Source organism: Scyliorhinus canicula, chromosome 14 (assembly GCF_902713615.1).
Source record: "Scyliorhinus canicula chromosome 14, sScyCan1.1, whole genome shotgun sequence".
NCBI lineage: Eukaryota > Metazoa > Chordata > Chondrichthyes > Carcharhiniformes > Scyliorhinidae > Scyliorhinus > Scyliorhinus canicula.
In genome coordinates this window covers 123,188,177-123,202,805 of record NC_052159.1, presented here as the reverse complement: position 1 = coordinate 123,202,805, position 14,629 = coordinate 123,188,177, and the positions used below count along the sequence as shown (strand labels likewise).

General features: G+C 48.7%; 1 protein-coding gene across 3 annotated transcripts in view; it reads right to left on the bottom strand.

Moving 5' to 3' along the window:
- LOC119977122 (dTDP-D-glucose 4,6-dehydratase-like) overlaps positions 1-14,629 on the bottom strand; it is a 69,998-nt gene that overhangs the window by 38,432 nt on the left and 16,937 nt on the right. For all 3 annotated transcript variants that reach the window (XR_005463123.1, XM_038817741.1, XM_038817742.1), the window contains exon 5: positions 12,183-12,325. Coding sequence is in view for 2 of the 3 variants with exons in the window: in XM_038817741.1 (XP_038673669.1) it covers positions 12,183-12,325 (143 nt within the window). In the remaining variant the exon portion in view is untranslated. The remainder of the gene's footprint in view (positions 1-12,182; positions 12,326-14,629) is intronic.

Sequence of the window (14,629 nt, the reverse complement as noted above, 5' to 3'; positions counted from 1 at the left end):
TTACCCAGGAAACGTTCGACAGAAACTTTCTTGTCAAACTCCGAGGTAACTATGTAACTGACTCCAAAGAGAAAATGCTGGAAATTCTCAGGTCTGAGCATCGATAGGGAGAGAAAATAGCGAACGTTTCGAGTCCAGATGACTCTTTGTCAAAGCCTGACTCCTTGGACACCCCCCCCCTCATCTCCAAACTCCCCCCCCCCCCTCCCAAACGCATCGGCTGCTCCCGACTCAACCTGACCCAAACTCACCATACAACTTCCCAGTCAAAATCCTAAAACCTAAAAACCCCCAACCCAACACCACCACTTGACATCCCAAATTCCTCCGACCTAACCCCAACTGTCCCCAATCCAACCTGACTGCTCTCCCCAAGTGATTCGTCTCCACCCCCCGTCTGGAGCTGACTCGTCCCCACCATCTGAATCTTGGAGCTGTACTTACCCAATCTCACCATCTGACCACACCCTCACCCAAATCCCAATTCACACCCGACTCTAAGATCTCAGTTACCACACTACCCAGCTGCCACCCTACCCCCTCAACCCTTACCTTACCACCCACCACCGTACCCTCTTACCCATCCAACTCCTTAACCACCCTCCAACCATACCTCATTGACAATACCCCACTACTTTACCATACCCCCTTACGTTACCCACCCAACCCCCTTACGGGATTACCTTCTCTCTGTAGCTTTTCAAAGTTGTTCGAGGACATATAAACTCTTTACTTACCAGTACAACAAGTGCCATAAAAGGGGACCATGAAGCATTTCAAGTATGCTCTACATTTCTGTAGAATTCAGGTTCAGAAGTCCCTGCCAGGAGTGGAGTGGCAATCCAATGCTGATTGCCATTCCCCTGAAGATTCAGGCCAATGTGCTATGATATATAAGTGATGCGCAACCGAAGCGAGTGTGTGGGCTGCATGGGTGGCTCTCCTTCATCTCAGTGGATCACAAGATTGAAATCAGGCTGGTTCATAAACCATGACCTCATGAATAAGATTAAATACAGGCAGTGCACGCCTAATATTTCATAATGAGTTATAGAAAATGCTAAATTATTTATATATTAATAGAACTATCAACAACTTCAAATGGTAAAGACAAAATAAATATTTGCACTTTGGACGCAAAGTCAATGTTGTGTGAAATCACCACACACCTCAATTCACTTGCCCTGGTTTTACGTGTGAATCACTTCAGTCATACTGGTAGGAAAGCAACTACGTCGTCGGAAATCAACAGAATGTGGCAACCCCACGCATGGGCAACGGTGAACAAAACGTCTTGTGGGTCGCACTCAGAACCCAGATGGGCTGCATGTGCCCCCCCCCCCCCAGGCCAATAGTCCATGACTATTATATATTTGGTTATTTTATTAATTTAATATTTTACATCTACATCTATTTCCTCTGAGCCAGGACTTCCTGCTGCCACATTTGTAAGACACATGTTATGTTAACTTTTTCCATTATGCATTCTTATGTGCACATTTGTAATGGATTTCACCTATAAAATGCATCATACTCTTAAATACACAATTTGACCACTGGGTGGCTTATGTTCAGGTTGTGAACACTGAATTTCAGAGTCTGGTTTCAGTACATAGCTTCTTCCTCAACGATTTTTTAAAAATAAGTTTCAATTTTATTCATTTTACAGACTATTTCAGTCTACTGCACATTCAATGTTCACCATTTAAATCATTGTTTCCCTGGACATTTCCTTGCATTTGCCTTTCCCTCAGATTGTCATTTTCTGTGTGTACTGGCAGCCCTTCAGTCTTAGAACATAGAACAGTACAGCACAGAACAGGCCCTTCGGCCCTCGATGTTGTGCCGAACAATGATCACCCTACTCAACCCCACGTATCCACCCTATACCCGTAACCCAACAACCTCCCCCTTAACCTTACTTTTTAAGGACACTACGGGCAATTTAGCATGGCCAATCCACCTAACCCGCACATCTTTGGACTGTGGTTTGTGACTGCACAACAAATTGACTGGGTTTGTGACTGCACAACAAATTTTCTGAAACTTTGAATGACTAACTTAAACATATAGAGCTACATTTTCAAACTCGAGGCGTGTTGTGGAAATCAGGTTAATTCCCGTCTCTGCCCACCTGCCCCAAGAAAAGATGGCACTTGTGGAGTGGAGCAGGTATGAGCTGCAGTCGAGCTAGCCGACCCAGGAAAGAGTTCAAAGGCAGCACCCTTCAGGTAACAAGATGGGATGTTTAAATAGCCTGCCTCTGTGCTGTGGGATACATCTCAAGTTATCATGAAAAAAAGCCTTCACCTCTCCCCAACACAAACACACACTCCCCATGCCTTCATATTCCCCTCACCAATCCCTCTGGCCCTTCATGTCCCCCCATGCCAAACTATGGCACTTCCATGCCTATTCAACCACTGTACACTATAGAAACAGTGAACCCTATAGTAACAATAGGATGTCTTACAAATGCATTTAAAATATCAGACATTCATTGCTAACTTTCCACTTCCTTAAAAAAAAATCATTTTTACTAAAAGCCAATAAAAATGTAATTCGTCCAGACCTTTGAAAGTATGAATAGCAGAAACTTCTAACACTTGAAATCTCTTATAATAATAATCACTTATTGTCACAAGTAGGCTTCAATGAAGTTACTGTGAAAAATAACTTCCACATTCCGGCGCCTGTTCGGGGAGGCCGGTACGGGAATCGAACCTGCGCTGCTGGCTCAGATACAAAGCCAGAGCTCTCAATCGAGGATTGTTTTCTCTCGGGCTCAGGTGTTTCAGTACTCTAATGGATGTCTGGGCTCCCAGCCAAGAATTCGGGCATTTGGGGCATGTCCTGGCATGAAGGGATAGCTGGGGTGGGGGTGCATATCTTGGCATTCAAGGCATCAGGGCGGCCTTTTGAACTTACCATTAAGAAGGTTCCCTCACGCAGGGTTTGGCCCAGACTCTGGCCCAACTCCATGAAAATTGCACAGGACTAGGACATTGTTATCCCCGCAATGGAGCAGGCCTGGTATGCGTGAAGGATGTGGGTCCGCAACCTGAACTAGCCCACACTCTTAAGACACTCCTGAAAATTGGAAACTCACGAAATGGGAGCCAGGAATCCCGGAATCGGGTCCGGGTCGCTATTTTCATCTCTCCATTGAATCTTCCCAACACCATGAAAATCAAGCCCATAATTTCTGCACTGTCCTTTCCTGAAGCTGGGCCTTCTCCCTGTCCCAGAAAACAAATCCTACCAATTTTGCACAGGCCATACTCTCCAAGGTGACATGAGATGACTCAACAGGTAAATTCATCTTCATTTTGCACATTTCAACTGGTATCATGCGCAGAAATGCTTTTTTCTGAACTCACTGTATTTGTGTGAAAGCTTTGTTATATTAGTAAAAAAACAAATAATGATCGACCTTTCTTTATGAAAGAAGGATGGAATCTGGGAGGAAAGTGTACCAGTTCTCATTAACAGACACTATCCATGCCATTCCCATTGTCCAATGGTCATGTTCATCCATCCACCCAGCTGCAAAGTAAAAATAATGCATCCTGGATTTACATTTAACATTTGCAAGCATCTCTACCCCCTGACCAACCACTCCTGGACTGCACGAATAACCCTAGTCTCGCCAGAACATGATTTCCCCAAGGTCTGGGGTTCATAGAATCATAGATTTTCTACAGTGCAGGAGGCCATTCGGCCCATCAGGTTTGCACGGCCTTTGCTCTGATATCGCACCTTACCTAGACTCAATCCCCAGCTCCTCTCCCCATAACCCCACCTAACCCGTGGGCAATATTAGCATGGCCAATTCACCTAACCTGCACATCTTTGAACTGTGGGAGGAAACCGGAGCACCTGGAGGAAACCAACACAGACATGGGGAGAACGCGCTGACTCCGGACAGATAGTGACCCAAGCCAGGAGTCAAACCCCGAAACTGTGAAGCAACTTTTATTCGAGGAATTAAGGGCTATGGGGAGAGAGCGGGTAAATGGAGTTGAAATCAACCATGATTGAATGGTGGAGTGGACTCGATGGGCCGAATGGCCTTACTTCCACTCCTATGTCTTATGGTCTTATGGTCTAACTGTGCTAACTACTGTGCTACCGTGCCGCACTAAAGTTTAGACGTGTAATGCAGATGAATAAGGAACAATCTGAAGTATAATATCTAAATTGGAAGAGGGGTCATTTCAATGCAATGAGAGGCACCCAACAAGGGTAAAATGGAACCAAAAGCAAAATGTATAATAGAACAATGGGAGATCTTTAAGAAGATGTTTCAGGTACATCCTGCGTGTTCCAGCAAGGGTGAAAGATATGGAAACCAAAGCCAGAGTTTCTCAGACTATGTAGGTGATAGGGAATATGATGAAACAAAAAGATGTATAATGCATGTCAAACAAGAACCAGATAAAATATAATAGGTTAAGAGGGAAAGTAAAGAGAAAAATAAGACTGTCAAGGAGAGAATATGAGAATAGAATGGCAGTCAACATAAAAGAGAAGCTAAAAATTCGCAACAGATGGACAAGCAAATAGTAAGAGGTGGAGTGGGTGCTATTAGGGACAAAGAATGTGAGGTATGCATAGAGGTACAGGGCAAGGTTAGAATACTTTGTATAAGGAAGGGAAAGATGACAAAATATCGGTGAAGCATAAATGGTAGAGGTAATGGATGACAACGGAGCGGCAGGAGTACTGAAAATGCTGGCTATGCTCACTGTGGAAAAGTTATCTTATCCAGATGGTGGATGACGTGCACTACAAATTGACAATGACAGAGGTGGTGGAGATAGCACATCTTCCAAACTTTTCTTGATAGGGAAGAGGTCGGGGAGGTGTGTTGCCTTTTCTTTTCTTGTCTTTTTCTATGGTTCTGTTCCAATTATGGCAATCAGTGGGCGGTATTCTCCGCTCCCGATAAAAATCGGGATGTCAGTCGTGAAATCGGCCGAGCTTCACGACGGCCTCGGGGCCCGCTCCCCGCACCCAATTCACCCCCACCCGGGGGCTAGGAACGGACCCCCATCGTTCCCGGCCGCGACCTCGTCGCGCCGGAAATGACGCGCAAACGGCGCTTTTCTGATGTCATCCGCGAATGCGCGGTTGCCGGTTCCAACCCGCGCATGCGCGGATGACATCAGCACGCAGACGGCACAAACCCGCATATGCGCGGTGTCGTCTTTCTCCTCAGCCGCACGGCAAGACGTGGCGGCTTGATCTTGCCGGGCGGCGGAGGGGAAAGAGTGCGTCCGTTTTGGACGCTGGCCCAACGATCAGTGGGCACCAATCGCGAGCCCGTCCCCTCCCAAGCACAGTCGCGGTGCTCCCGTCCAAATCGGGCCCCTAGATGCCCCAAACTTGCATCTGGCGCACGTTTCATGAATGCAGCGACCAGGTGTGGTTGCTGCCGTGGTGAAACACGCGTGAAGGGCCGGCCGCTCGGCCCATCGGGCTCGTAGAATCGCCGTTCGCCGTGAAAAACGGCGAGCGCCGATTTTTCCGAGCGGGGAGGGGGAGAATCGCTGGGGGCGCCAGGGGGGCGTACAAAATGTTGGGGGGCCCTCCCACGATTCTCCCATGCCACGTGGGGAGCGGAGAATTCCGCCCAGTGAGTTTGCCCTCCTTTCTTTTGATATCTATGTTCTAATGCTCAGAGTCGCCTGGTATCCAATGATACCACCACAAGGTTCAACCGGCTATCGATCAAAGAGCCAAACACCAGTTAGTTAGTTCAAGGGTACTTTATTTACACACAATTGATCATGCAACATAAACACTACTAGTTAACTATACCTATTGACTAAGACAACCTGTACTTAACTTCAGGCACCCGACTTAGGTCAGAGGAACAGTGGCCTCTGTCCGATTCTGGAACCATTGAGTCTGGAGAAGTAATTGCTGCTCAGCTAGGCTCATCCGTCTGGTAGCGAGCGTTGAACTCGGACTTGCTTCTGGTGTTGCTGCACTTGGAAATGGTCGTGGCCGGGGCGCCAAGACAGAACGAACATATGGCGAACTCTTCTTATACTTGTGGGCTTTCGTGCTCTTTTGGGCGGTTCTTCAGTTTGGACCCCACTAATTGGGTGATCCCTGATCACTCTGTTTGATTCCTAACCAATAAGTGAGCGGGGATCTGGATAGCTGAGTGTGTCCCAAGCGGTCACTGACCCTGTTGTTTGCGTTTCCCTTGAACAGGGAGTGGCGCCAAAATGACTGGGACTGTACCGGTCGCTTGAGTACCAATCCTTTGTTTTGGTGAAGATGGGCCATCAAATGCTAATCGGCCCCATTACAATGCTAATTGGTCGGCATTTCGATACCATCTGGACTTCTTGCTGACAAATATACATTTCAAGCTCTGAGCCTGCCTGAGTCTTGCCTTGTCCATTTTACCCGCTAGGCTTTGCGAGTTTCTGTGTTCCTAGTTGCAAGTGGCCATCCCAGATGGCTACAGGTGCCAGAAGATTGAGGTGTGATAAATGTGATAGCTTTATTCAAGGGACAGACCTAGTAACCAAAGGCCAGTTAATTTAACATCAATGATGGGTAAGGCTTTGGAAACAATAATCAGGGGAAAAAAATCAACTGACACAGGGAGGGGCACGGCAGCACAGTGGTAGGAGGGGTACGGTAGCACAGTGGTAGGAGGGGCACGGCAGCACAGTGGTAGGAGGGGCACGGCAGCACAGTGGTAGGAGGGGCACGGCAGCACAGTGGTAGGAGGGGCACGGCAGCACAGTGGTAGGATCGGCACGGCAGCACAATGGTAGGATCGGCACGATAGCACAGTGGTAGGATGGGCACGGCAGCACAGTGGTAGGAGGGGCACGGCAGCACAGTGGTAGGAGGGGCATGGCAGCACAGTGGTAGGAGGGGCACGGCAGCACAGTGGTAGGAGGGGCACGGCAGCACAGTGGTAGGATCGGCACGGCAGCACAGTGGTAGGATCGGCACGATAGCACAGTGGTAGGATGGGCACGGCAGCACAGTGGTAGGAGGGGCACGGCAGCACAGTGGTAGGAGGGGCACGGCAGCACAGTGGTAGGATCGGCACGGTAGCACAGTGGTAGGAAGGGCACGGCAGCACAGTGGTAGGAAGGGCACGGCAGCACAGTGGTCGGAGGGGCACGGTAGCACAGTGGTAGGAAGGGCACGGCAGCACAGTGGTAGGAGGGGCACGGCAGCACAGTGTAGGATCGGCACGGTAGCACAGTGGTAGGAGGGGCACGGCAGCACAGTGTAGGATCGGCACGGCAGCACAGTGGTAGGAAGGGCACGGCAGCGCAGTGGTCGGAGGGGCACGGTAGCACAGTGGTAGGAAGGGCACGGCAGCACAGTGGTAGGAAGGGCACGGCAGCACAGTGGTAGGAAGGGCACGGCAGCACAGTGGTAGGAAGGGCACGGCAGCGCAGTGGTCGGAGGGGCACGGTAGCACAGTGGATAGCACTGTTGCCTCGCAGCACCAGCGGCCCGGGTTCAATTCCCGGCTTGAACTCTGCACGTTCTCCCCATGTCTGCGTGGGATTCCTCTGGGTGCTCCGGTTTCCTTCCACAGTTGAAAGATGTGTGGGTTAGGTGGATTGGCCATGCTAAATTTCCCCATAGTTAGGTGGCGTTGCTGGGTTAAGGGTATGAGCTCGGATGGGCCAAATGGACTCCTTCTGCACTGCAATTTCTATGATTGGGCGGGCAGGGTTTCGGTGGGAAATTCACTCTTTCACTTATTAAGGCCCTTAAGTAGCCCTTTTCCTGCCCAACCCCAATCTTTAGGCTGGCGGGAGCAGCAGAGAAAAAAACATTTCTCAATTTTTGGCGGGAAAGTGGGGGGCAGGTGGCATTCCCTCAATCTGAAGATCCTTTCAGAGTTGGGGAGCCCTCCCTTCTGGGACCTTGGAGCTCTGGGCCTCATCCCTCTCTGACCTAAGCCTTGGTGCCGCACTTACTCCCCTCCAGACACCCCATGGCACTCCTAGCCTCCTGCCCCCGCGGGACTTACTTTTCTAACAGTCCCAGGACTTTATTCCAGGAAAGGCACTGCAGGACTGGTTCTGCCCACTGTAGAACTGTGCCTCGTCGGGTTAGAGGGAAGTTGACCAATCTTTGGCTGCCAACCCTCATTGACTGGACTTCCTTCCAAGGATGGACGGAAGTCCCACCCACTATTAAACGACGCTCAAGTGAGCATCGTGGGATGCCAGAGGATTGAGGTGTGATAAATGTGATAGCCTTATTCAAGGGTATAAGGACAGTCCTACAAAGGCCAGTTAATTTAACATCAATGATGGGTAAGGCTTTGGAAACAATAATCAGGGGGAAAAAAAATTCAACTGACACAGGGAAGAATTTTGCACTCCTCCCCACCTCAGAACCCACCATCGGGGGAGCATAAAATTGAATGGACAGGATCCCCCCCCCCCCGGAACCTACCAACCCTAACCAAGATGCAATTTCATACTTCTGTGAAATTTCTAATAAATGGCAGTGGGATTCCAAGAGTCGGTTGTAGCAGATTGCACGCCAACTCTTGGGAGTGGCGAGCCATACTTAAAATCCTACCCTTGGAGAGGATGGAGATAATACCCGGAATTGTTGCAGGAAAGGAGTTTTAGCTGCAAGGTTAGATTGCAGAATCTGGGATTATTCTTTTTTTTATAAAAAATATTTTTATTGATATTTTCAATTTTCACTTATTTTCACACAATTTTCTCTTATGTTTAATATTTACAGTGTCTCTGGTTCTTATATACATCTTTGCATCGTCTGCCTTGGTGGGCCTTCCTCCCTCCCCTTCATATTCTCCCCCCACCCGACCCCCACCTCTTGGTATCCTCCCTTTTCGTTCAGGGTGCACTGTCCACTGGTTCCTAATCTCCCTTTTGTGCTTTTTGCTGTGTCTGCCTTGTGGGTTTGAGGGCAGGTGGCAGCTTCTGCCCCCTCCCCCTGTGCTGCTCCCCTCAGTTCCCTCAAGTTCCCTCCTCTCTTTCTCCCCCCAGAGTTGTGCATTATTGTCTCCTCCCATCTCTCACTTTTTCCTCTAGTCACTGTTGGCTTCAAACAGTTCTTGGAATAGGCCGATGAATTGTCCCGATGCTTTGAGGAAGCCTTCCTCCGACCCTCGGATGGTGTATTTGATATTCTCCAGGTGGAGAACTTCCGCCAGGTTGCCAATCAGTCTGCAGCTGTGGGTGGTGCTGCCAATCGCCAGCCGAGCAGGATTCTCCCGGTGTGCAATTAGGGAAGCGAAATGCCCACTTCCCCATGTATAGCTCTGGCTGTTCGGATGCCCCGAAGTTTGCTACTCTTGGGCATGGCACCACCCTCAAACCTTGGACATTGTATCGGAGAAGGCTGTCCAGAACCCTCCAAGTTTGGGACATGCCCAAAACATGTGGGTGTGGTTGGCCGGGCCTCTTTGGGCACTGCTCAAATTTATCCTCCACCTCCGGGAAGAACCTGTTCATTCGGGTTCTGGTAAGGTGTGCTCTGTGCACCAATTTGAACTGCATGAGGCTGAGCCTTGCGCAGGAAGAGCTGGAGTTGGCCCTGCTCAGTGCTTCGCTCCAGAGTCCCCACCCCACTTCTGTCCCCAGTTCGTCTCCCCATTTCCATCTGGTCTCATCCAATGGCATTGGAGACCTGTCCAGTAGCTGTCCGTACATTTTCCCGCAGTTTTCCCCTTCCTTACTGTCAGTGTTAATTAAGTCCTCCAGTAGTGTGGTCTCGGGGGCCCTGGGGTACTTGACTGTCTCCTTGCGGAGAAAGTGCTTTACCTGTAGGTACCCAAGTTCCTGTCCTGTCGGTAGTTCCAGTTCCTCCGTCAGCTCTCCCAGTGTCGCAAGTCTGTTTCCAATGTCTGCATCCCTCCGTCCTGTATCCATTTTCTGAAGGTGGTGTCCAGCATGGTTGGTGGGAACTTGTGGTTTCTTCAGATGGGAGCCATGGGAGACATCTCGGTTAGACTGCAATGCCACCTCATTTGATTCCACATCCTTAGTGTGGCTATTACCACTGGCCAGGATGTGTACTCCGTTTGCCGGGGGGGGATTGCTGCCGAGACAAGGGCCACCTCCATCCGCACCCATTCGTGTTGGGCTCACGTACCCATCTCCTCACTCTTTCTGCCTTGGCTGCCCAGGGGTAATATTGCAGGTTTGGTAATGCCAGTCCACCCCTATCTTTTCTCCTTTGCAGGGTTGATTTGTGGACTCTCGGGTTTTTACCCCCGCCCTCCCACACAAATGCCATGATCATTCTATCTGTTTTGAAAAAAGATGAAGATCGGTATTGATCTGAACAGGAAGAGGAACCTCAGCAGTACGTTCATTTTGATCATCTGCACCGTCCCCGCCAGGGAGAGCGGGAGTACGTCACACCTTTGCAGGTCCGTTTTGACTTCCTCCGCCAGGCTGGTCAGATTCCCCTGTGAATCTGTGTCCAGTTCCTGGCTATTTGGATCCCCAGGTAGCGGAATTTGTTTTGGGCTAGTTTGAATTGAAGTCCCTCCAGCTCTGACCCTCCCAGTTTGGGTTCACCGGGAATGCCTCGCTCTTGCCCAGGTTCAGTTCGTAACCAGAGAAGGTTCCAAACGCTTTCAGTCTCAGATTTCATCTCTTTTTCTCCCCCCCCAGCGATCCTCCCCCCCGACACACCTTCATCGTTGCCGAGCTTGGTCCCTGTTCAGGTCGATGGCTCGCACAAAGTCGTTTGCCTCTGCCGGGATGTTAAAATAATGTTCTTCACCCTGGTGCGGAACCCAGAGTCTGGCCAGGAACAACATGCCAAACTGCACCCCGCTCTTGTACAGCGCCGATTTTGCCCTGTTGAACTCGGCCCTTTTCTTTGAGAGGTCTGCCCTAATGTCCTGGTCGACCCGGATTCAGTATCCTTCCCTCGAGCTCGCCTTTGTCTGCCTGGCCCACTTCAGGATCCTTACCGGTCCTGGTACCAGTGCAGTTTTGCTATGATCGCTCTCAGCTGTTCCCCTGCTTTGGGTTTCAGCCGGAGTGACCGGTGTGCCCTGTTGCGTTCTGGGGAGTTGGGGAAGCTGTCTCTCCCGACTAGGTTGCACAGCATTTGGGTCTTTGTCCTCGATGCCTTCTGGCAGGCCTGCAATCTGAATGTTCTGTTGGCGGGACCTATTCTTCTGGTCCTCAACCTTCCCCTTCAAATTCTCCTGGGCCTCCACCAACCTTTTCACTTCTGCCTCCAGAGTGACAATCCTCTGTCGCTCTGGTCAGTTGAAGCTTTTTCAGAATTATTTTTCCTGCACCTCCACTTTCTTCCCCAGGCCATCGATCAAGCGTTTGGGGAGACCATCGCCTCTGACACCACCTCCTTCACTGGATCTCCGTTTTTATTGCCTCCTTCATGGCAGCCAGTTCCTTTTTTAGGAAACTTCTTCACCCGTCTCCTCATTGGGAGGGGGAGGTTGTTTGCTTGTGTCGGCGCCAGTACTTGGGTCACCGGTCTTCCCCGCTCTTGGGTAGCCTGGGCTTCCACCTCGCCTAGTAGGTCCGCCGGCTCGTCAGCCCGTTGGTCGTGTCCCTTTCTGCCACTTCTGTCCTCTCGTCTGCCCTTAGAGCTACTGTTCACCGGCATCTTCTTCCCCACTGTGTAACCTTCTCTTTGCGATTTCTTTCTGTTGGCTTTTTATGTCAAATTTCTCTGAAATTAAGTTTTTTGGTTCTAGTTGAGAGGAGAGCCACCTGATGTGTGTCCGCACAGCACATCACCGGAAGTCAACCTGGGATTATTGTTCTTGGAGCAAAGGAGATTGAGGGGAAATTCGATAGGAGTGCATAGAATAATGACAGGTTTGGGTACGGTATACAAGGAAAAACCACTAGCTGATGGTATAAGGACTAGAGGACAGCGATTTAAAGTTTTGGGCAAGAGATGCTTGGGGGAAGGTGGTAATGATCTGAAACTCACTTCCCACAAAGGTGGTGGAGGCAGTGACGATCAATGATTTCAAAAATAAAATAGATGGACAATGTAAGGAAATACACTTGCTAGGCTGCAGGGATGGAATGGTATGCTCTATAGCAAGGCAACAAGCTATGACTTCTTCTGTGTTGTAAATAAATGATTCTGTGACTAACATTCTCTGGGAATCATCAGTGAGATTTCACTAAATTATTAACATTAGTTACCTCTTTAATACTTCCTCCATAGACTTCATCAGTACTGACATGAATGAATTTCTCAATATTAGCCTGATAAGCAGCTTCTACAAGGACTTCCGTACCATAGATGTTTACATTTCTGAATTCTGAAGAACACCAGAAGGACTTATCTGAAAAAAAGTTAAAACATTTTTGGGGGGTTAGCAGCATGGCATTTTGGTTGATGTAATAACAATTTTAAAATAAAGCTAGTTTATTAAAACATGTTTATTGACGAAGGCAAACTGAGCACAAATCACAATGGTCACTGATGAGCAAGTGTACATTAACACCAACAATTTCTAGTACTATTGGACTAAATTATGATGAAAGACTAAAGCAATAAAACTGACTGGTAAATAAAGAGTAGAGAAAAGTAGTAGATTAGAATTCTACTAATCTAGTTCAGAGGTATAAATTAGTTGAAAGACCCTTGACGGGAAACTGTTTTTCACAGAATTGATTAGAACATAGAACATAGAACGATACAGCGCAGTACAGGCCCTTCGGCCCACGATGTTGCACCGACATGGGAAGTCAAAAACTAAAGGCCATCTAACCTACACTATGCCCTTATCATCCATATGCTTATCCAATAAACTTTTAAATGCCCTCAATGTCGGCGAGTTCACTACTGTTGCAGGTAGGGTATTCCACGGCCTCACCACTCTTTGCGTAAAAAACCTACCTCTGACCTCTGTCCTAAATCTATTACCCCTCAATTTAAGGCTATGTCCCCTCGTGCTAGCAACCTCCATCCGCGGGAGAAGGCTCTCACTGTCCACCCTATCTAACCCTCTGATCATTTTGTATGCCTCTATTAAGTCACCTCTTAATAGATAGATAGAACGATACAGCGCAGTACAGGCCCTTCGGCCCTCAATGTTGCACCGACATGGAAAAAAAACGAAAGGCCATCTAACCTACACTATGCCCTTATCATCCATATGCTTATCCAATAAACTTTTAAATGCCCTCAATGTTGGCGAGTTCACTACTGTTGCAGGTAGGGCATTCCACGGCCTCACCACTCTTTGCGTAAAAAACCCACCTCTGACCTCTGTCCTATATCTATTACCCCTCAGTTTAAGGCTATGTCCCCTCGTGCTAGCCATCTCCATCCGCGGGAGAAGGCTCTCGCTGTCCACCCTATCTAACCTTCTTCTCTCTAACGAAAACAACCTCAAGTCCATCAGCCTTTCCTCATAAGATTTTCCCTCCATACCAGGCAACATCCTGGTAAATCTCCTCTGCACCCGTTCCAAAGCTTCCACTTCCTTCCTATAATGAGGCGACCAGAACTGTACGCAATACTCCAAATGCGGCCGTACAAGAGTTTTGTACAGCTGCAACATGACCTCATGGCTCCGAAACTCAATCCCTCTACCAATAAAGGCCAACACACCATAGGCCTTCTTCACAACCCTATCAACCTGGGTGGCAACTTTCAGGGATCTATGTACATGGACACCGAGATCCCTCTGCTCATCCACACTACCAAGAATTTTACCATTAGCCAAATAATCCGCATTCCTGTTATTCTTTCCAAAGTGAATCACCTCACACTTCTCTACATTAAACTCCATTTGCCACCTCTCAGCCCAGCTCTGCAGCTTATCTATGTCCCTCTGTAACCTGCAACATCCTTCCACACTGTCTACAACTCCACCGACTTTAGTGTCTTCTGCAAATTTACTCACCCAACCTTCTGTGCCCTCCTCTAGGTCATTTATAAAAATGACAAACAGCAACGGCCCCAGAACAGATCCTTGTGGTACGCCACTCGTAACTGAACTCCATTCTGAACATTTGCCATCAACCACCAGCCTCTGTCTTCTTTCAACTAGCCAATTTCTGATCCACATCTCTAAACCACCCTCAATCCCCAGCCTCCGTATTTTCTGCAATAGCCGACCGTGGGGAACCTTATCAAACGCTTTACTGAAATCCATATACACCACATCAACTGCTCTACCCTCGTCTACCTGTTCAGTCACCTTCTCAAAGAACTCGATAAGGTTTGTGAGGCATGACCTACCCTTCACAAAACCATGCTGACTATCCCTAATCATATTATTCCTATCTAGATGATTATAAATCGTATCTCTTATAATCCTCTCCAAGACTTTACCCACAACAGACGTGAGGCTCACCGGCCTATAGTTACCGGGGTTATCTCTACTCCCCTTCTTGAACAAAGGGACCACATTTGCTATCTGCCAGTCCTCTGGCACTATTCCCGTAGCCAATGATGACATAAAAATCAAAGCCAAAGGCTCAGCAATCTCTTCCCTGGCTTCCCAGAGAATCCTAGGATAAATCCCATCAGGCCCTGGGGACTTATCTATTTTCACCTTCTCCAGAACTGCCAACACTTCTTCCCTACACACCTCAATGCCATCTATTCTAATAGCCAGGGTCTCAGCATTCTCCTC